This window comes from Rhinolophus ferrumequinum, chromosome 24, assembly GCF_004115265.2.
Source record: "Rhinolophus ferrumequinum isolate MPI-CBG mRhiFer1 chromosome 24, mRhiFer1_v1.p, whole genome shotgun sequence".
NCBI classification, from domain to species: domain Eukaryota; kingdom Metazoa; phylum Chordata; class Mammalia; order Chiroptera; family Rhinolophidae; genus Rhinolophus; species Rhinolophus ferrumequinum.
Genome location: NC_046307.1, coordinates 2,945,095 through 2,966,628, shown reverse-complemented (window position 1 = coordinate 2,966,628; position 21,534 = coordinate 2,945,095). Strand labels below are relative to the sequence as shown.

Genomic DNA, 21,534 nt, shown 5'->3' with positions numbered 1-21,534 from the left:
AGAGCCAGACTCTCCCCACACACAGCTCCGCACTACCTCATGCCCATTTTCCCAGGACCCTCCAGTCTAGGCCTGGGCCACCTCGAAGGGTCTGCATATTCGTGGTTGGAGCCGGCTTGGAATCCGGGTGTGAGCTTCCAAAGCCATCCAGCTCCACGAGGTCCACCCCAACCAAGCGCACCCCCTAGCTCTCATCACCCGGAACTACTAGCGGCAGAGTCTCCCAAACCGAAGCCATTCCCACCCACCTCCTCATTCCCCCTCCTTCGAGGGTCTCAACCCTGCCCTCTACGGTCCCCAAAGCCCCGTTCATCCCCCGCTCTGACACGTTTTAGGGTCTCCTGCCCACCTCGGGGCCTTTGCCCACACTGTTGCGCTGCTTGCAAAGTTACTCTGCCAGCTCGGCTAAGTCACCTGTTGAGGGATATTCTGCCCAGACGGCAGGCCCTCCCGGGGTCTGGCACCCCAAAGCACCCGGACGTTTTCTTGAGAGCGCCTATCACGACGACACTGACCGTGTTCGTCGTCCCCAAGGCTCCACGGCAGGGTGCCCTGAACATCTACACTGTTCTAGATGCTGGAGAACGAGTGCTGACAAGAACGGGTCCCTGGTGTAGGGTTATGAAGGCCAGGGGACATGTAATAGAGTGGCTGAAGGTCAGGCTTCAGAGGAGGGGGCAGGCAAGGAGAGTGCGGGCAGCAGGGAGGAGCCGTGGGGTGGGGGGAGGGTGAACCTGGGAGGGATAGGGCGCCCGCGGGCCAGCCGTGTTGCTCCAGGCGCTGAGAGCAGGGCGAAAGAGGAAAAAAATCGAGCCCCTGTGCGGTGGGAGGCTCCTTTCCTTCCACGGCCCGGCCCCTACCACCCCCGGGAACTCCACCCCACTGCTGTGGCCGGGGGCTGAGTCCCTTCCAGGCTCCACAGCCCGTGCAGCTCAACCCCATCCAACCCAAAGAGCGCATTTGGCGTTGGGTCACAGGCATTTTTATTAGAGACTGGGACGGTGGGCGAGCACCCTCCTGCATCCTCCAGGAGTCTCCGGCTCTTCTCCAGCTCCGCCGACCCGGTTCCTCGGTCTCAGGCCCTAGGCAGCAGTGCCCTGAGCCGTCCCAGAAGCGCAGCGCGCAGCGCGGCCGGGAGAAAATGGGCAAGCAGACCAAGTGCCGCCAGAGCCACCAGCAGCCAGAGTACGCGCGCGCTCGCGTACAGCGGGGCCAGCCTGTGGACGGTGCTCAGGAGTGGAGAAGCCGGGCGGCAGCCCTGTCCCCGGCTCGCGGCCCCCGCCCCTCCCACCAGCCCGGTCAGGACCTCCACCAGGGCCCCGCCCCCTCAAGGGCCCCGCCTCCCACCGGTTGCCCGGTTCTGCCAGCCTTCGGCTCCCGGCCGCTGCAGTCAAGACCCCGCCCACCAGCCTCTTTCCCCGCCCCAGTTCTCACCTCTGCTGCGCCGAGCACGAGTAGCCCTGAAAGTAGCGGAGGCGCGCGAACAGGTAGAGCAGGCCGCACAGGGCCGCCGCACCTGGGGGAGGGACGAGCGGAGTCAGGTGAGAGCACTGGCTCAGGGACCCCTGGGGTTCCAGTGCGTGCGTCCCTGCCCCGCGTCCAGACCTTCGTGGAAGAAGATGCCGGCCACCCAGAGCGTGGCGAGGAACAGCGGGAAGTACTCGCTGCAGTTCACTCTGCGGTAGGGGCGGGGCGGCGTGAGGGCGCGGGCCGGGGACGTCGGACCCTGCCCGCCCCGGGCTCTCTCGGTCCCCGCCCAGCGACCTCCCGCCACGCCTCACTGGGCTCGGTAGACGCGCTCGAACTCAGGCGGGCCGGTGGTGAGCGGCGGCGACACGCGGAAGGTCCTGCGCGCTGAGATCACCTTCAGGGAGAAGTAGGCTGAGGACGAAGGGGACGGGAGTCAGGTCTGGCCGCCGGACTCCAGCCGCTTCCCGCGGGCCCCGCCTCTCATCTGGTCCTCACCTTCTTTTCTCCTCCCATCTCCATGCTTAGTTCTTCACGACCCCCCTTGAAAGCCCTCCCGAGGGGACCTCCCCGCAACGCTCGTCTCTGGGCTCGCCCTCTGTCCATGACGTTCAATGGGCAAGGCAGGGTGCGGACCTGGGGTGCCCTGTGAGTGGAGGAGGAGGAGGAGACCAGTCACAGGGACACCTGCCATGGCCGGGTCACTCAGACTTTCCTTCTGAATCATTTGACTTGCAAAATGTAGGCAAATACCCAGCTCCCTGTCTCTAGATATGGACCTTGGCTTTGGGGTCCTTAGACAGGGAGTGCCACCAGACAGAACCGGCTGCATTCTCCCAGTTGCAGGGCAGCACACACCCTGTGGCTAGCAGCCCATGGTCCCCCACCTACAAGGACTCCTGACCCTGCCTCAAGCCAGAGTCACTCAAGCCTGTGTCCCTGTGCCTCCAAACTGTGGCATGACCTCCTGTCTCAGTTTCTATGTTGAGACACTCTGGACCCTGGCCTAAATCTGACAGATATACCACCCTTCATTCCAGCGTGGGTGGGTGCCAGAGTGGGTTTGCCCTAGGGGATGTGAGTGCACAGGGGCCCTTCTCTTAACCCCAGGCCAGGCCTTCACCACACACACAGCCCCATGCTGGGTGCCTCCAACTATCTTCCCACAAGTCCTGTGGCCCTGAAACCCTCGGTGCTAGGCCATCTGTGAACATATCACATCCCACGTGCACTATGAATGCTAAGGATGGCCATGCCAGCGCAGTGTAGGATCTGTGGGTACATGAGCAGGGGCTGAGGGCCAAGCTTGCTGGTGTGGCTAGAGATGAAGTCTGCTCGGCCCTCCAGGCCCTTGCCCAAGCTGTACCTTGTCCTAGCCCGTGTATGCTGTGGAGCAGTGGTGTCCCAAGCAGTGGGGCTATCTGGCCTGGGAATGTGTCCTCTAGGGCCAGTCCGAGAAGGGCTCCAAGCAGGCACCTTTGGGGCACCAAGGGAGCAAGTTCCAACCATGTCCAGCTCCACATGGCTCCAGCATGATGAGGGTGCCTTTGGAGACAGGGTCAGGGGATTCCAGAGAGGGGACTCCCAGAGAGGGGACAGTTGGAGAGAGCAGGGACTGGCTGGAGCAGGTCTGCACCAGGCCCATGGCTGTCCCACTTCTGTACCCAGTACCAGACTACCCATTCATCCTAGCACACACCCCCAGGTCGCACAGCCCAACACAGCTGGATGCCTACCTACTTCCTGAAGCCCCTACCCTCCTCTGGGGCCACCACCCCAATCCCAAGCCAGGTACCTGACATGCCTACCTCAGTCATCCCTCAGGCTTTTTTCTATTCCGCAGTCCCTATCAGCCTTGGTCCCTCTCCAGCATTCAAAGTTTGCCCTGCAGACATTCCTCTGGGGCTTACCCGCTCCCCATCTGGGGAAAGCCTCCAATGGTAGGGTCAGTGGGGTCAGAAGAATTTGAGCACCAGTTTGAGCGAGAGGCCCCACCTCTGCCCCTCACCTGGGCCTGGGCCCTCCAGTACCTCCCCAGGGCTTGGAGGGCAGAAGACAGAGTGCAGGGGTCTGAGGCCCACCCACCTCCTAAATAGTAGCCAGCCTACCTTGCAACAGGACTCCCAGGAGGGTGACGGTGGCCAGAAGAGCCATCTCGTCCTTCATGGTGCCGGTGGCTCTGTCAGGCTGGCTGGTGTGTGAGAGGGCTAGCTGCAGAGCTCTTATCAGCGCAGGCCTGGCTGCCGCTCAGAGAGGGCTGGCCCAGGAGAGGAAGAGTGGCTGGCTCTCCCCGCCCCTTCGCCCCTTTGCAGTGTGTGTGGGGGGGGAGGGGGAGGAGCTAGGGGAGGGATATGACCACCGCCAGAGAGCCTGGTCAGACTGAGCAGGGGCGGAAACCAGGGCCAGATGGAGTCTGGGCAGGAGAGAGCAGCTGGCTGGGATAGCCTGGCCACTTCCTCCCAGTCCTTCTAGGTCCTTCTGTGCCTAGCCCTGTGCTGAGAGAATCCAAGCTGCCTACCCCCGCGTGCTCCAGCCTCGGATAGGTCCAACCATCACGTTGTTCCAGTGTCCCAGACCCTGCATCCTCAGTGGGTCCCAGTATGCCTTCCAGACCTCCCCTTGTCCCGGGTCTGGTTTCAGGAAACTAGAGGCTCCTACCCTAGTGCCCACTGCCACCACTGCCCATCTATCACCAAATCCTACTCATTCGCAAAGCCAATCCCCAGTGCCACCTTCCAAGCCCCAGCCTGCCCCAGTCATATCTCACCTGGGAGCAGGTCACAGGTTCCTGACCTGCCACCCACTTATACACACCCACTTATCTGTTTCCCCGCCTCCCAAATGGCTGTTTTATAATATGCAACTCTGACTGTAGGGCCACCCAAGCACCCAGCCCACCTGGCACAACCAAGTGTTTTCTTTGTCCCAGGAAGCCTGATGCCTGCCGGCCCCACCGCTGCCTGGGCTCCATGCACCTGGATCATTCCGAAGGCTGCCTGGCCTGGCAGAGTGGGTCAGCCCACTCAGGACAGCTGAACCTATCGTTTCTGGGGTCTCTGACCCTGGAACAGTCACCTGCCGCTTCTGCTTGCCCAGCATTTTTCCATCCAGTCAGGTCCTGTGGTTTGGGGAAAGCTGTCTCCACCCCTCCCAAGCCTGTGGGAAGGACATATGAGCCAAAACACTGTGGAGTCAAAGCTGACTCAAGATGGTGAGATGCAGTTCTGGAAACTTCCTTAGAGCTTTGGGAAAGAGTGTTCAGAGTAAGGAGGTATATTGCTGAGGGCCGCTGGTGGCCATACACTGCCCTGAGAAGGATGGAGCCTATGCAGGGCCACTGTGACAGGAGAGAGGTCACTCATGTCCTGAAACCCTGGGGCCACCTTGCGTGGAACGCTCTCCTGGCTGTTCAGCTTCTCCGTGTTGTAAGATGGCCACTTCTCCTTTTGACTCACACTGGTTTGAGGTGGGTTTTGGTCAGTGGTGGCGGAGTCTAGACAAGGCCACAAACAAACACAGGCCATGCCATGGAGGCGCGAGAACAGAGCAGCTGGGTCTCCGAGCACCTACTGCTGGAGCAGGTCCTGGGCCACTATGGTGGCCTGGCACCCCTCATCCTCCATACCCTCGCCACCCACCTGACCTCCTTCCTTGCTGCCCCAAACCCAGGTTCCAGCCTGAGGGCTGTGTTGTCTGCTGGATTCCCCAAGAACCACTTTCACCCTCATCACCTGGGCAATGCTCAATGGATGCCCTTTAGCCATCCTCACCGTCCCCTCCCCCTGCCTCAAACCAGCTGCTCCACAACTGAGGGCTCTGCAAGTTCCTCAAGGGCAGAGCTGGGTCTCCAATCTGTGCCCTTCTTTGGACCAGGTCTGATGGCAGCAGTAGTAGGAGTTCAGTGACAGAGAACGACTGAGAGAGAGATCTTCAGAAACAGACGGGAGCATGAGGGAGCAGACACCCGATGTGTCAGCCCTCTTCTTCCCTGAAACCTGCCCTGACCACAGCCCTTGCTCTGGGTCACCTGAAGGGTGGGACATATGCTGGCAGGAAGCCTGTGCACTGGTTGTGCGTACATGCAGTGTGTTACACCCATGTGTCTCTCTCAACACTCCAGTGCTCTCGAGTGTATCAGAACTCATCCATGGCCCGTGTGTGTGTGTCCCTGAGTCCCTGCACGTGTTCAGGCCCTCCGCTCTGCCAAGCTCTCGTTTCCTCTGAAGCCCAGACATCCACCCTTCCGAGCTCACCCCCTGCCCTGGCAACAGGAAGCTGAAGCCTACCACCAGCAGCTTCTGAGGAAGTCCCTGGGCATATGTCCAGGCAGGGACTGGGGTCTCCGGCCCTGGAGTCTTCCTCTAACCCCTGGGTCTACAAGCCCCTCCCTCTGAGCCTGCCAAGCCTCTGGGGTTCCTTCCTGAGCTGGGCCTGCTTAGGCTCACAGAGGTCCAGCCTGAGGCTCTCCAGGCACCGGCCATGCCCCCACCCCCCTGGGCAGCCCTGCAGATGCCAGCATCCAGAAGGAAGTGCAAAAGCCCCTCCCTGAGCCCCTGCAGGACGTGCCTCTGTGACTCAGGACCCATGCCCTGGTACTATAGCCCCTATATGACCCTGAGGAACCTTCTGGAAGCAGAACTCACCAAAGAGAAATTACAACTTCAGCATGATAGGCCATCATGAGCAGTGCACAACTCAGACCCTAAGCTTAAAAAAAAAAAAGATTTATTTTGAAATTATTTGAATTACAAAAAGTTGCAAAAATAGTACAGTTCCCATATACCCTTCACCCAGCTTCCTCTAATATTAAAGTCTTATATAACCACAATTCCATTATGTAAATTAAGATACAATACTATTAACCATTTTACAGATCTTATTTAAGTTTCACCAATTGTCCCACTAAAATAGTATAAAGACCTCAAAAACATTATGCTAAGTGTGCCAGACACAAAAGACCACATATCATATGATTCCTTTTATATGAAATGTCCAGAAAAGGCAAAACAATAGAGACAGAAAACAGATCAGCGGTGGCCTGGGGCTGAGTGAGGGATCTTATTGCGGTGATGAAAACGTTGGACCTGCTCTGTGGTGATGTTTGCACGACTCGGTAAATTGACTGAAAATCATTGAGTTATACACTTAAAATGGGCAAATTTTACGGTATGTAAACTATACCTCAACAAAGCTGTTTTAAAAAGAGTTTTACAAAGGCTGCTTGTATAGATAGCTTCTCCAACCGTTAGCATGTTATATAACAGCATACATGATTAAAACCAGGAGAGTAACAGTGATCCAAGACTATTAACTAACCGATAGACCTTATCCAAATTTCAGCAATTGTCCCAGGATGTCCTTTTTCTGGTCCAGGAACCAGTCCAGGATCATACGTCCTGCGTCTCCTCCAACCCAGGAAGATTGGACGGGTCCTCGGTCTGTCTTTGTCTTCCATGATCTTGACGCTGTGAAGAACACCAGTGAGTTCTTCTGTAGACGGCCCTCAATTTGGATCGTCTGATGTTCTCCCATGAGTAGATGAGGTTATTCGTTTTCATCAAGAATGCCACAGAAGTGTTGTATGGCCTTCTTTCTCAGTGCCTTACATCAGAAGGGACGCGTCTTATCACAACCCTAAGCTTTCTACACAAGGAAATAACTCCCGTGATGAAGGCACATCTTGCTCCTGACTTTACCCATCTTGTCCCCTGCCCTTTGGGCACCTGGACCCCCATGCACTCCCAAGACATATCAGTACCCTTCCCTACAGCCCTTGTCCCTCTCCATTTTCCTTTTTGGGCTTCTATGTCCCCACACTTCCAGGAGTCCCTTGGAGGAGATAACTGCCCTCTGCCTGGTCCCCAGGCCCCACATGTAGTAGGTGCTTGGGTACCTATGAATGAGCAAATGAACAGCTGCCCAGCTAGCCTGGCTGCCCTCCCTCCCCTCTTCCCTCGGAAACCACTGAACTGTGTCCATAGTTTTGCCTTTTCTGGAATGTCATAATTGGAATCATACAGTATGCAGCTTTTTCAACTTGGCTTCTTTCACTTAGTACTATGCATTTAAGTTTCCTCTGTGTCTTTTCGTGACTTCATAGGTCATTTGTTTTCAGCACTGAATACTATCCCATTGTCTGGATGTGCCACAGTTTCTTTAGCCATCACCTACTGAAGGGCATCTTGGCTGCTTCCAGGTTTTGGCAATTAGGAATAAAATCCGTGTGCAGGTTTTTGTGTAGACATTAAGTTTTCAGTTCCCTTGGGTAAATACCAAGGAGCACAACTGCTGGAGCCTATGGTGAGACTATGTTTAGTTTTATAAGAAACAGCCAAACTGTTTTCCAAAGTGGCTGCACCATTTTGCGTTCCCACCAGCAATGGGTGAGAGTTCCTGTTGCTCCCCATTCTCTCTGGCATTTGGTGGTGTCAGGGTTCTGGATTTCAGCCATTCCAGTAGATGCATAGTGCTATCTCAGTGTTTTTCATTTGCAATTCCCTGCTGACATAGGATGTAAAGCATCTCTTCATATGATTACTTACATTTATATATCTTCTTTGGTGAGATGTGTGTTCGTGTTTATTGTCCATTTTGAAATCAGGTTGTTCACTTTCTTGTTTAATCTTAAGAGTTCATTGTATATTTTGGATAACAGTCCTTTATCAAATATATGTTTTGCAAATATTTTTCCCAGTCTGTGGCTTTTCTTCTTATTCTCTTGACAGTGTCTTTCACAGAGCAGACATTTTTTAAATTTTAATAAAGTTCAGCTTATCAAGTATTTCTTTCACGCATTGTGCCTTTGGTGTTGCATTTAAAGTCATCACTATAACCAAAGTAACTTCTAGTTTTACAGTTTTGCATTTCACATTTATATCTATGATTCACTTTGATTTAATTTTTGTGAAGAGTGTAAACAAAGTCTCTATCTAGATTCATTTTTTTGCATGTGGATGTCCAGTTATTCCAGCACTATTTGTTGAAAAAGACTGTCTTTTCTCCATTGCATTGCTTTTGGTCTTTTGTCAAAAATCAGTTGACTATGTTTATGTGGGTCTATTTTGGGGTTTTCTATGCTGCTCCATTGATAAACAAAGAGTCTTTTTTTGGAGCCAATACAACACTGTCTTGCTTACTGTAGCTTTATGGTAAGTCTTGAAGTCAGGTAGCATCAGTTTGCCAACTTTGTTCTTCTTCAAGATTGAATTGGCTGTTCTGGATCTTTTGCCTCCTCATTATAAGCTTTAGAATTAGTTTGTTTATGTGCACAAAATAATTTGCAGAGATTTTTTTTTTTTACTGGAATTACATTGAACCTATAGATCAAGTTGAGAAGAACTGACATCTTGACGATATTGTCTTTCTATCTATGGACATGCAATGTCTCTCCAGTTATTTACTTCTTAGATTTCTTTCATTTGAGTTTCGAGTGTAGCTTTTTAGGAAGTTTTGAAACCAGGCATTGTGGATCCTCCAAGTCTGTTCTTCATGTTCAGGATTGTTCGGACTAGTCTGGATTTCTTGAATTTCCATATGAACTTTAGGATTATCTTATCAGTTTCTACAAAGAACCGGCTAAGATTTTGGTAGGGATTATGTTAAATTTGTATATTAATTTGGGGATGTTGCCATCTCAGCAATATTAAATATTCTGATCTGAGCACCTGAGATTTCTTTCAACTTATTAGGTCGTCTTTAAATTTCTGTCATAACAATATTTTGTAGTTTTCAGAGTATGTTTTGTGTTTCTTTTGTTACATTTATTCCTAAATGTCTTATTCTTTTTGGTACTATTGTAAATAGAAAGGTTTTCTTAATTTCATTCTCAGATGTACATAGAAATACAAATTATTGTGAGTTGATCTTGTATCCTTTAAACTAATTGAACTTGTTCCATTCGTTTTTTAAATGGATTTCTTAGTATTTTCTATACACAAGAGTATAGCATCTGCAAATATAGTTTTAGTTCTTCATTTTGCATCGTTACATTTTCTTGCCCAATTGCCCTAGCTAGAACCTTCTGAAACGGCAAATGCCCTTATCTTGTTCTTGATGTTAGGGGCAAAGCATTCAGGGTTTCACTATTAAGCATGATGTTAGCTGTGGGTTTCGTAGATATCATATCAGGTTGAGGAAGTTGCTTCTCATCCTAGTTCATTAACTGTTTTTATCATAAACGGGTGTAGGATTTTCTTAAATGCTTTTTATACATCTATTGAGATAATCATGTATTTCTTTCGCTTGTTTTCTATTAAGATAGTGTATTACATCAATTGATTTTTGAATTGTAAATCAACCTTACATTCCTGGTACAATTCCCACTTGGTCATGGTGTATAATCCTTTTCATATGTTGCTGGATTTGGTTTGTTAATAAGTGTTGAGGATTATTAATATCTTTCTTTAAATTTTAAAAATAAACTTTATGTCACCACCATTAAAATAGTCGATATTATTTGTCATAAACAGAAAATAAAACAGTGTAATTCAATTCTGGCTAGATAGTCTTATTTGCCCTGGGCTTAAAGCCTATGCTTTGTCATCTCATCAGTGTTGTAACAACAGCAGAAAATAGAAGGGACAATTTGTGCATCAATAAAGAATAATGGCTGTGATTTATTAAGACATATCAAATACATGAATATTTAAACATTCATGATTTTGTAATGATACTTAAAAACCTCACTGGACACCTTTGGAGGTTGTTAAAGGACTAACTCATTTCTCTAAGAATTGACAAATAAAGATAAAGAAATAAGCATTTGTTTTGTATTCTTTTATGAGATGGTCAGTCATGTTCAGCCTCAAGAGGAGACACAGGAGAGGCTCAAGGGAACAAAGTTCATTATTCTTACAGGTTCTGGAGACACATGGTCACTAGCAAAAGCAGCAGGGTGGTCAGGAGGCAGAAGACAGGACTAAGAGGGAAAGTCTAGGTCAGAGCTTCTATTGGAGTTTTCACAGGAAATGCAATGCACACAGGGGTCAACAGTTTAGGATTGGGTAGTTGGAATAATTTCTATGGGCTCTAACTATGAGGGTGGTCTCTAGTTTCCTGGCACCTGGCCCTGGGATAATTAAATCAGATGATTGAATCAGTTGGAGGAGATCTGGCTCTGAATTGGTTAGTTTGCATATCAAAGAGCTGCTCCCAGCGGAACCTCCTATCTCTAAGTTGGTTAGCCCCAGGAGGGGAAGTCTTCCCTCAGCCAGAAAGAAAGGGTTTTTAATATGGCCAAACACAGCAAATTTGAAATATATATGTATGTATATACATATATACACACACACACACACACATACACAAATGTATATTTAAAATATATATACACACATATATTTAAATTATACTCATATCTCATATATACATACACACATACATATATACACAAGTATATTTAAAATACAGAGGATGCCAAGAAAATGTATACACATTTTAAGAAAGGAAAACTGTATGAAAATTGTAATAGTCAATATATACCAATAACAAAAGATGAATACAAGTCACGTTTGACTTCCGCATTACAAGAGGTGCTCAAAGTGGTTACCATCAGTGTCCAGATATTTTTGATCACAGCGAACTACTGTTTGAGCAACATTGACCAAAGTGTCCACTTGTATACATTTTTTTGGCACTCCCAGTATACACATATATATATATAAATACATATACATAAAAGTATATTTAAAATATACACATATAGGGGCCGGCCCGGTGGTTCAGGCGGTTGGAGCTCCATGCTCCTAACTCTGAATGCTGCCCGTTCGATTCCCACATGGGCCAGTGGGCTCTCAAACACAAGGTTGCCGGTTCGACTTCTCGAGTCCCGCAAGGGATGGTGGGCTCCGCCCCCTGCAACTAAGATTGAACATGGCACCATAAGCTGAGCTGCCTCCCAGATGGCTCAGTTGGTTGGAACATGGGTTCTCAACCACAAGGTTGCCAGTTCAACTCCCACAAGGGATGGTGGGCAGCGCCCCCTGCAACTAGGAACGGCAACTGGACCTGGAGCTGAGCTGCGCCCTCCACAACTAAGATTGAAAGGACAAAAACTTGACTTGGAAAAAAATCCTGGAAGTACACACTATTCCCCAATAAAGTCCTATTCCCCTTCCCCAATAAAATCTTAAAAAAAAAACACAACATGTTACTTTAAAATATATATATATATACACACACACATATACCCGCATATATACAGACATACAAATATGAGGTCTGACAATTAAGTTCGCGAACTTGTTGCAAAGATGTTGCTAACCTTTTTTGATATCAGAGGTATTATTCATTATGAATTTGTACCAACTGGACAAACAGTTAACCAAGTTTACTATTTGGAAGTGCTGAAAAGGCTGCATGAAAAGTTAGACGACCTGAAATTTTCACCAACGGTTCATGGCTCTTGCATCACGACAATGCACCAGATCACACGGCACTGTCTGTGAGGGAGTTTTTAGCCAGTAAACAAATAATTGTATTGAAACACCCTCCCTACTCACCTGATCTGGCCCCCAATGACTTTTTTTTTACCTGAAGATAAAGGAAATATTGAAATGAAGACATTTTGACAACAGCTCTGATGGCCATTCCAGAAAAAGAGTTCCAAAATTGCTTTGAAGGGTAGACTAGGTGCTGGCATCGGTGCATAGCTTCCCAAGGGGAGGACTTCGAAGGTGATCGTAGTGATATTCAGCAATAAGATATGTAGCACTTAAAAAAAAAAAAAGATATGTAGCACTTGTTCTAGGATGAGTGCACGAACTTAATTGTCATAACTTTGTACACAAAAGTATATTTAAAATATATGCATATATACGTACATACACACACAAGTATATTTAAAATATATACATACATATATGCACAAGAATATTTAAAATATACATATGTATACATACATACATATACACAAGTACATTTAAAATAATACATATATACATATAGTATATTTAAAATGTACACACATGTAATACAGCACTTATCCTGCTTTGCTTGTTCATCTGTATATTGGCAACTAAATAGTAGATGGGGGGAGTTATATCTTCATGGATGAATTCTAGATAACACATGAAGTAGGAATTAACCTATGATGACATCATAGGTCTACATGATTACCACCTCCCAAAACCCATAAGTGGCAGGTTGAAAGGGAAATTTATGACGGGGGGCAGGCTGTTAGCACCTGAACCCCTCATCAAACATAGCTTTTCTGTTAGTGGAACAAGCAGATGTTATGTTGCCTCCGGAGGTGCTGCAACAAAAACTCCCACTCACCCCCCTGAGGTTTCCTGGGTGGAACTTCCTGTTGCTGGAAGTAGGTGGCACAGAGGACACAAAAAAGCCCAGACAAATCCAGAATGTGAGTCGGTTATAGAGGAGACTTAGAGACACCACCACCACCACCGTTCTTGTGCTAAGTGGTGCTGTGCTGATGGTTATGTTACACTTCCTGCTGGGTGCACCCCAGGGATCCTGTTTTACAGAAGGCATAGCTAAGGCTCAGAAGTGCAAAGTTTGTGCCCAAGGTCACAAAGTGGGCAAAGATTGTGCCCAGGCTGAAGGACTTCCACTACCTCACCAGTCCCGAGAGCTATGGCTGTCTGTCATGCTCAGCACTGCATGCCCTCAGAACTGAGTAGGTGCCAGGTACTCTCTCAACAAGTTGAGAACAGTGAATGCCACAGCTCATGAGGTTAACTACGACAATGTCTTCATTGAACCTCTAACTTCTACAGGTACATAGTACAAAGAAAACTTCCACAGGGAGGTGCTCTGGTGACTTGTTCAACATCATCTTCCTCCTCCTCCTGCTTCTCCTCCTCTTCCTCCTCTTCCAACTGCTCCTGCTCCTCTTCCTGCTCCTCCTGCTCCTGCTCCTCCTCCTGCTCCTCCTCTTCCAACTGCTCCTGCTCCTCCTCCTGCTCCTCCTGCTCCTGCTCCTCCTCCTGCTCCTCCTGCTCCTGCTCCTCTTCCTGCTCCTCCTGCTCCTGCTCCTCCTGCTCCTCCTGCTCCTCCTGCTCCTGCTCCTCCTCCTCTTGCTCCTCCTTCTGCTGTGCCAGATGGGGTATTTTATTTGACCATATTAACACAAGCTTGAGTAGAAGTGCAGCCATTGAATGTGTTGTTTTCCATTCTATCTGAAAACAGAATTAAAAGCTATTCGTATTCACATGGAATGGACAAAATTACAAAGTTACAGTGTTGCCTCAGGACTACTTTAATTGTCCCACCCTGTAATATATAGGTTGGAGGAAACTTGACTCTCTGGACAGCCCCCATCGTGTGAACTGACCTGATGAGTAGGACGTGCTGAGCACATCAGAGGCCTTGGTAAGTAAGACACATGCCTCCAGAGGGTCAGTGAGGTCGCTAGTCAGCTGCATGTCACACATCCACTGAAAAAATACACGGGAGTTTGGGCCACTGACCCCCTCCACAATCAAAAATCCACGTATAACTGTTGACTCCCTCTAAATTTAACTACTAATACCCTGTTTGCAGGAAGCTTTACCAATAACATAAACAGTTGATTTACACATTTTTTAATGTTATAAGTATTATATATTGTATTCTTACAACAAAGTAAGTTGAGAAAAGAAAATTTTGCTAAGAAAATCATAAAGAAGAGAAAATACATTTATAATATTTATTAAAAGGGTTCATATCATGCAACCTGCCTCTCCTTTCTCTGGGGGCCCATGTAACAGGTTACTTTACTAGGTCTTGACCAGAAAATTCCAGACTTGTTGATTAAGATTATTTTCCTGGGAGAGGTTGAAACTGCAATTAGATCAGGTACCAAATCTAGGTTTGGTGTCATGGGCTTTGGGGAAAAAATAAATAAATAAATAAATAAATAAATAAATATATATATATATATATATATATATATATAATATTCATGTATTGTATATATAATACATATGCTTTATTATATATAATATATATTGAGGGAGACATAACTATATACATGTACTCAAATATATTTCTATCTATGTTAAAAACCATGAGCTTGCCCTGATATTTTCAGTTCTAAATCTAAAACCAGAATCCTTTCTATCCTTCCTCCTTTCCCTATTTATAACTCCAACTTTCTCAAACAGTGAAAAATCTGGCTCCCTTTATCCACAGTGTTATTTGCTTATTTGTACAGACAACAGCCTCAGAAATGCTACCCCTCGCCTTCAAAAACCTATCCCCTTGAGTTGAATATTTGTGTAGTGTTCCTTTTGTGTGCAATCCGAGGGCATATAGTCCAAATGTTGAAATATTGTTCCGTTCATTTGTTTCTTATCCTTGTGGACTTTTTTTTAAAGAATGTAAAATATTATTTTTTTTTTCAAAGAATTTAAAAATTTGCCTGGTCCAAATGTCTGCTCAGAGAAGCATCTCTGTCCTTCCATCCCACACCACCCACGCCTCTAGTAACTCGTTGGTTCGGTTTCTGGCTCATCTCCCATATTTCTTTGGGCACAAATGAACAGACATGTAAATTTTCTTACTTCTTCTTTGACATGGAAGGTAGCAGCTGAACATGCTCTTTTGCACTTTGCTAAGCCTGGCTTAACAAAACCCCTCGGACAGCTCACCACACCACTTCACTGCGATCCTCCCCTCTTTTTCTTCCTACAGCCATGGCAGAGAACCCCATTGTAGGAGGGACCCTAGTTGATCCAATGATCCTGTTTTATGGGCATTTAGGGTGATTCCAACATTTTGCAATTACAGGTGAAACTTCAGTGAATACTTAGGTTGTATTTTTTTAATATAACAATTTTATAAAATCTGAATTTCTGAATAGTTAATACATTCTCTTGATTCAAATATAAAAATATAAAAACCAGGTACTATATAATTCTTTATTAAATAGATCCTCACTTAAACATCATAGCCAAAAAGACTTTTTGGAGACATTCACTAAAATTCTCTACCTTGCAGTTTTAAAAGAGCTTAAAATCAGTTAGAAGGAAAAAACCCACAACACTGGAAATGTTCATTTTCCAGAAGCTCTGTACACACGTCAGGAGGCCACAGTGGTGGGAAATAGCCTTTCTCTTCTAGAAGGTTCTTTTAGAGGCTAAAAGAGGGTGGGCTTTCAATTCACTTGTTTGGGGCCACAAAAGCCTTTGAAATGCTGATAAACTTATCATCTCTTCAACAAAAACACACGCAAAACCTTCCATTTGTATTGAGCGAGGTCTTCAGAAACAGGAGTGCAGAAATATCTTGGGGGCTGGCCAGGCAGCACTGCCTGTAAGACAGGTGAGCGGTGCAGGACTGGGTAGGGACTGAGCTATGACATGGCTGCAACCTCTGCAGCCCACCCAGGCCAGCAAGTCTGGCCTCTGCACCTACAGCAACCAGGCACTGAAGCGGGAGAGAATCTGGACCTGGCAACATGCGGGCCCACGGGCCTCAGACCGCAAGGTGAGCCTATGTGCGCACAGCAGCTTAGGACTCTGGTCTCTTCCTGAGACTCTTCAAAGACGGTGAGTGGGACACACGACAGCCCGGTCACCACAGCTGCTCTCAGGCTTCACCGCCTTCCTCCCACTACCCAGTGCAGACTGCCCTCATATCAGCTTCATGGAGGGACATTTAGACTCGTGTCATATCCCCATGGGTCTGAGCCCCTGGTCACCAGGCGCTACCAGTGTAGGTTGGCTGCGCTGATCCATTCACCACCAAGATTGTACCAAGAGGTGCCCTGGGGGTCAGCTGGGTGCTGACTGTATTGTCCCTCCTCCCCTAATGGTCAGGGTCACCTCCTTCAGCCAGCACAGCCTCCTACCTCTGCTCTCTTGGCACGAGGTGCTCAAGGGACCAGGTGGCAGCCATTCCTTAAAGCTTAACAGGACTCCTATTGTGTCTGCTGGAGGATGCGGTTTCTCTTGGGACCCACAGAGTCTGAAGCTGCAGGATGGGAATCATAAGCTCCCGCAGAGACTCCGGTGATGGTCAGCAAGGGTGTTCTCCTTGTCTCTCGTGGTCCCTACCTATCGGAGACACAGCCTCATGTCCCAGTCACTGATCTAGGGCTCATACCCCTTCCCAGATGATGGCACCCTGTCCTCGCAAGGTCGTATCACCAAGCTGGCCTCTGAGCTATACTTTCGAACAGCCTTTCCATCACTCTTCAGGTTGGCAGCTTCTGGGGGTCTGGAGGGGCCAGCACAGTGGACTCTGCTGCATGTACCCACGTGACACTGCTGTGGACAGGGTCTCTTGGTCCAAGGTAATGCCAAACATTGGCCCCTCGGACAGTAGTGCTGATCTAGTCTCACCAGCCAGACACACAGACACACCTGGACTCTGTCCATTCCAGGAGGTGTGAATGGCTGGTACCAAGGACATAAATGACAGACTGAGACACTGTCACAGACTGGGAGAGACTGGGGGGGGGGCTTGACAACCTGGATGGGATCTTCAACCAAATAAAAGGGCATTAAGGGACAACTGCTGAAATTTGAGTAAGATCTGTTGATTAGTTAACAGTCTTTGTGTCAGTGTTAATCTCCTCTGTTTAATTGTACTGTTGTTATACGCATAAAAAGAATGTTAACACATGAGGCAGCTATTTTAAAAAGCAACTTTATTGAGGTATATATTTTATGTACCGTAAAATTCATGCATTTTAAATGTAGAATTCAATGCCTCTTAGTAAAATTTACCTATTTGTGCAAGCATCACCAAAACCTGGTTTTAGAACATTTTCATCACCCCAGTATCCCCAAACCACCACTGATCAGTTTTCTGGACATTTCAAATAAAGGGAATCATATGATATGTCTGCCACAACTCAGTCTAATGTTTTTGAGGTCTTCCTACTATCACAACTTTTTGTGTAAGTCTGAAATTACTTCAAAATGAAAAGCTGGTGGGGGAGGGTGGTGTGGGGGGGCGGGGAAGAAAAGATGAGTCGTTGCCCCTTCCAGCCTGGGAGGGACCAATGTACCACCAAGTGGCAGGGTGGACATCCAGCAGAGCCAGCCTTGGCTGCTGGGGCCATGAAGAGCGCCCACCACTGGCACCATAGCTGGTCCGTCATAAGCCCTTTTCCAGCCCTGGGGGCGGCTGGTGGCAGAAGCTGGTTGATGCGCATTGAGACTGCAATTTAGATTCGACTTGGTTGAGTTTGCAGTAGTCTGCAGATATCTCCAGGGACCATCAGCTTTTGTAGGAACCAGACTGGTGAGTTCAACGAGCACATGGGAGGGATCCCACCACTCCCGCTTCCTGTATGGCTTTTAGGGTGCTATTAGTATTAATCTCTGCCTTTCCCTTTGGGACACAGTGTTGCATTTCATACACTCCTGGTGGGGAGGAGCAGGTTCAGAGGCTTCCACTTGGCCCATGGGAGGGCTATGCAGTGGACAAGTGTGTCCATTCCGATTAAACATCAGGGCCAAGGAAAAAAGCAGGCAGGACCCAGCGGTCCCACTGTGAGTGGGGCCTGGGCCAGGACTCCATTAATTGTGTGTGGCTCTTATTCCCTTAACTTGACTAGGGTGCCATGAGGACCGTTGTCATCCCCAGGAACCAATGTCAACTCAGGCCTCATATCCAGCGCCCCAAAGCAACCTAGAAATTCCTCTTCTCTGGGATATGGTTCTCTGAGTAACTGGCTGCAGGTCCCTGTGGGAAGCACTGGGAGGGTTGTTCCTGCATCACTCACAGTGATGTTGATGAAGCTTTCCTCGTGGGGTCCCTTCTCACCTCTGGCCAAGGGATTCTGAGTCTGACAACCGCCTCAAGTCTGAAAACTGGGCAATGTTCTGTAGCTTTGCCCCGGGGCAGCTTCCCTCAGCCATCCAACCAGGGACCCATGGTGGACTCCTTTTGGATGTATAAGAGAAGCCAGCGCCTGGTCAGCTGCCCAGCTACTTGACCCCGGCTACACCACGACCCGGCAAGAGCTTCCTAGCTCTCTGTGGGTCAGTTCTCCAACCTGGTCCACATTACAATTATGGCTCCCTCCTGCCTCTGAAAGGTTCACGCTGCCACGTGGCCCCGTTGCTTTGGGATCTTCTCAACCCCATTGCTTTCTGCTACTGTGCTTTCTGTCACAGAGACCCGTTCTGTGACAACATCTGCTACTGTCAGTCTGGGTCTCGGAGGAATGGCCACCCAGCTTCTCAACGATCTGGTACCCCTTTTCAGTGCACCCTCTTTTTGGTAAATGGATGTCCTCTGGGTCCTCTGGCAGAACCTATTTGGCTGCTGGGTTTTGTGGCACATCACTGATGTGGATGGAGTGTGTCGCTGAGCGCTCGGCCCTTCCTCTTCTGTCTGCCGCAGCGCTCCAACATTTGTGCTTCCCTGGGCCTCGGCCACGGCTTTCTCAATGCTTCCAGAGTAGGTCCTGTGTTACAGCAGGTGCTCCCCTACGGCTAAGGGCTCCCTGAAGCAATTTCCTGTTCATCCCACCCCCAGCCCAGCCCCTCCCCTGCACACTGCTGCTCCTGCCTGGCCACCTTGGCAAGGTCCTGCAGTGCTTACGGCATGTCCCTTTCCTCTCTTGGCAGGCCGTGCACTTCCCCAGCCAGCTTGTTATTACATGATCCTTGTTATTGGTTGGGTGGTGAGGAGGGAAGGTACGGAGCAGACCCCAAGGGGAGGTGACAGAGGCTTATGCGTGATTTTCAAGCAGGAGGAAAGCACCAACCCTTAAGAGAAAGGGGCGGGCCCGTCTGCAGGCCCAGATGTTTCAGGGGCACCTGGCTTTCAAGGCTTTCTAGGGCATCAATCAGATGTCCCCATCCCAAGTGTTGGGGTCTCTCTGCTTCCTAACCAGGACAGTGACCTTGACATAGCAGACGTGGTGGGATGAGAGTTCAACCTTCACACTGAAGTCCTGGCCTGGTCTCCTTAGCTTAGTCCGCTCTCTTTACAGGTTGGCAAGGAGGCCCTCTGATTTCACAGTTGTCCAGCTTTTCATTATCTTTCTCCAGTGCATCACTGACAGCCCCCCAGGAACAACCCTCTAATACAGGTTTTTAAAAATTTTATTCTGGTGAGAAGACTTAATGTATCTACCCTTTAATAAAGTTTCCGAGTGCACAGTACAATACTCTTGCCGGTTGTGCAGCAAACCTGTAGGGCTGATCCATCTCTTCACTGAGACCTCAAGCCGGCTAATTAGCACGTCCCCATTCCACCCCCTCCCCAGCCCCAGGCAACCACCACTCCACTCTTTGATTCTATGAATTGACTATTATAAATACCTCGTCTAAGTGGAATCGCACAGTCTTTGTCTTTTTTGGCTGGCTTATTTCACTCTGCATAATGTCCTCAAGGTCCATCCATGCTGGGGCATATTGCAGAATTTCCTATTTTTAAGGCTGAATGGTATTCCATTGTGTGTGTAGACCCCTTTTTTGTTATCCGTTCATTCATCAATGGGTGTTTCCACATTTTGACTATTGTAAATAATGCTGCAGTGAACACGGAAGTGCTAATATGTCCTGATTGATTAAATACCTAGAGGTGGGGTTGCTGGGTCATATGGTAATTCTACTGTTAATTTTTCGAGGAACCTCCATATTATTTTCCATGGTGGCTGCACCATTTTGCATTCCCACCAACAGTGCATGAGGGGTCCATTTTTCCACATCCTTGCCGATACTTGTCTTTTGTTCCATGGGTCTTATAATGATTCCTTCCTTTAAACTTCTCCGAAGCCTAGGAGGTTGCGTTCCCCTCCCCGTGTTCTATCCTGGTATCCCATCCTGGTGTCCCCAGGCTGAAAATCCTTTAACCAACGGCTGTCCATGCCCCACACTCGCCAGTGATGGGCCCTCTTTGCAGGGTGGCTGTCAGTGCAGAGCTGGCTCCGAGAGCACTCTCAGGACTGGGCGGAGGGAAGCAGGACTGAGATGTGGTTGCACGGCCTCAGATGATCCCAGGGGCCTTCAGCGACGTCCCACAGTGAGGGAGGATCTGGGCCTTTGTACTGCACACTGACCAGTCTCCAGATGCGGGCTGCCCTGGAAAGGGGCACAGCTGTAGGCAAGGCAGCTCCCTTACCCCCAAGACAGGTCCCAGGAAGCCTCAGCTGTCAGTGGGCACAGCCAACATTCTTGGCGTTTGCAGGAAGGAGCCCCTTGGCCCTGAATGGCAGCTGAGCTCTCACTGTCCCTAGTGGCCAACTCGGGCTCAGACATGCCACGTTCTCTTGCTCTAGTCATCTAAGAATGTCATGGGGTGGCTAAAGGGTGGGATGGATGGAGAGGGTGCCAACAGAACAGGCAGGAAAAGACAGGTTCAACGGGACGAATGAGAGGCAGCTGCAGAGTTTGACTCTTTGTGCCTGTAGCTTGGAGGGTAACATGACATAGTAGGTGGGACGGTAACATCTGCGCTATTGACTTGGATGCCCACTATATGTGGCAGGGCTCTGCCCCGCAGTATAGCAAAGAGCCTTGGCACATTTGTAAGCCCCAGGCACTTTCGCCTTGGTGGGCCACTTGTATTTTTTTTTTTACTGCATTTGTAAAAAACCAAATACTATTTGAATAAGGACTTTTTTTCCTGATTTTAAAATAAAATATTTTCGAGGAATGGCCCTGGTGTCAGGAGGGCTGAGTCCAAAGGCGGCAACTATGTAGCGCAGCTAGAGCCTTCGTGACTCAGTAATTCCACTCTTTCTGTAACCTTGAGAAGTTCTGCTTTTCAGCTACGAGTGCAGCCTTCTGCATGAACTCCGTAAGCATCCTGGGCACAGCTGTTCCTGCTTCTGTCCGCAGCTTCCAGCAGGACATGCTCTGTGTACCCAAGTTGGGGGAGGGTCTGAGGTTTTTCCTTCCAACCTTCATGAAATGGTCTGCACGCACTGCCTAGCATCTACAGTCCAGTTTATTGCAACCATTCAGAGCGCACATGATCAGAAACGTCAGCACAGCCAATGCACAAAGCAGCAGGGGCATTACCAGCAGGAAGACAAAGTGAAAAGAACCAGTCAGGCAGACTCATCCCAGCAGAAGACCAGCTGTTTCCTAGCCTTTGCCCACCACCCTGTGCCAGCCAGGCCCTGCCACTTCCAGTTGAGTTTAGCCACCAGCCTGGACG

At 48.6% G+C, this 21,534-nt stretch overlaps 1 protein-coding gene across 1 annotated transcript; it reads right to left on the bottom strand.

Moving 5' to 3' along the window:
• Positions 1-966: 966 nt before the first annotated feature.
• On the bottom strand, positions 967-3,749 carry LTC4S (leukotriene C4 synthase). The gene is made up of 5 exons (XM_033096514.1): positions 3,576-3,749; positions 1,782-1,881; positions 1,606-1,676; positions 1,435-1,516; positions 967-1,217 (listed from the first exon to the last, which is right to left on the bottom strand). The coding sequence occupies exons 1-5, from the start codon at positions 3,631-3,633 to the stop codon at positions 1,076-1,078; spliced, it is 453 nt and encodes a 150-aa protein (XP_032952405.1). The 5' UTR covers positions 3,634-3,749; the 3' UTR covers positions 967-1,075.
• Positions 3,750-21,534: the final 17,785 nt, after the last annotated feature.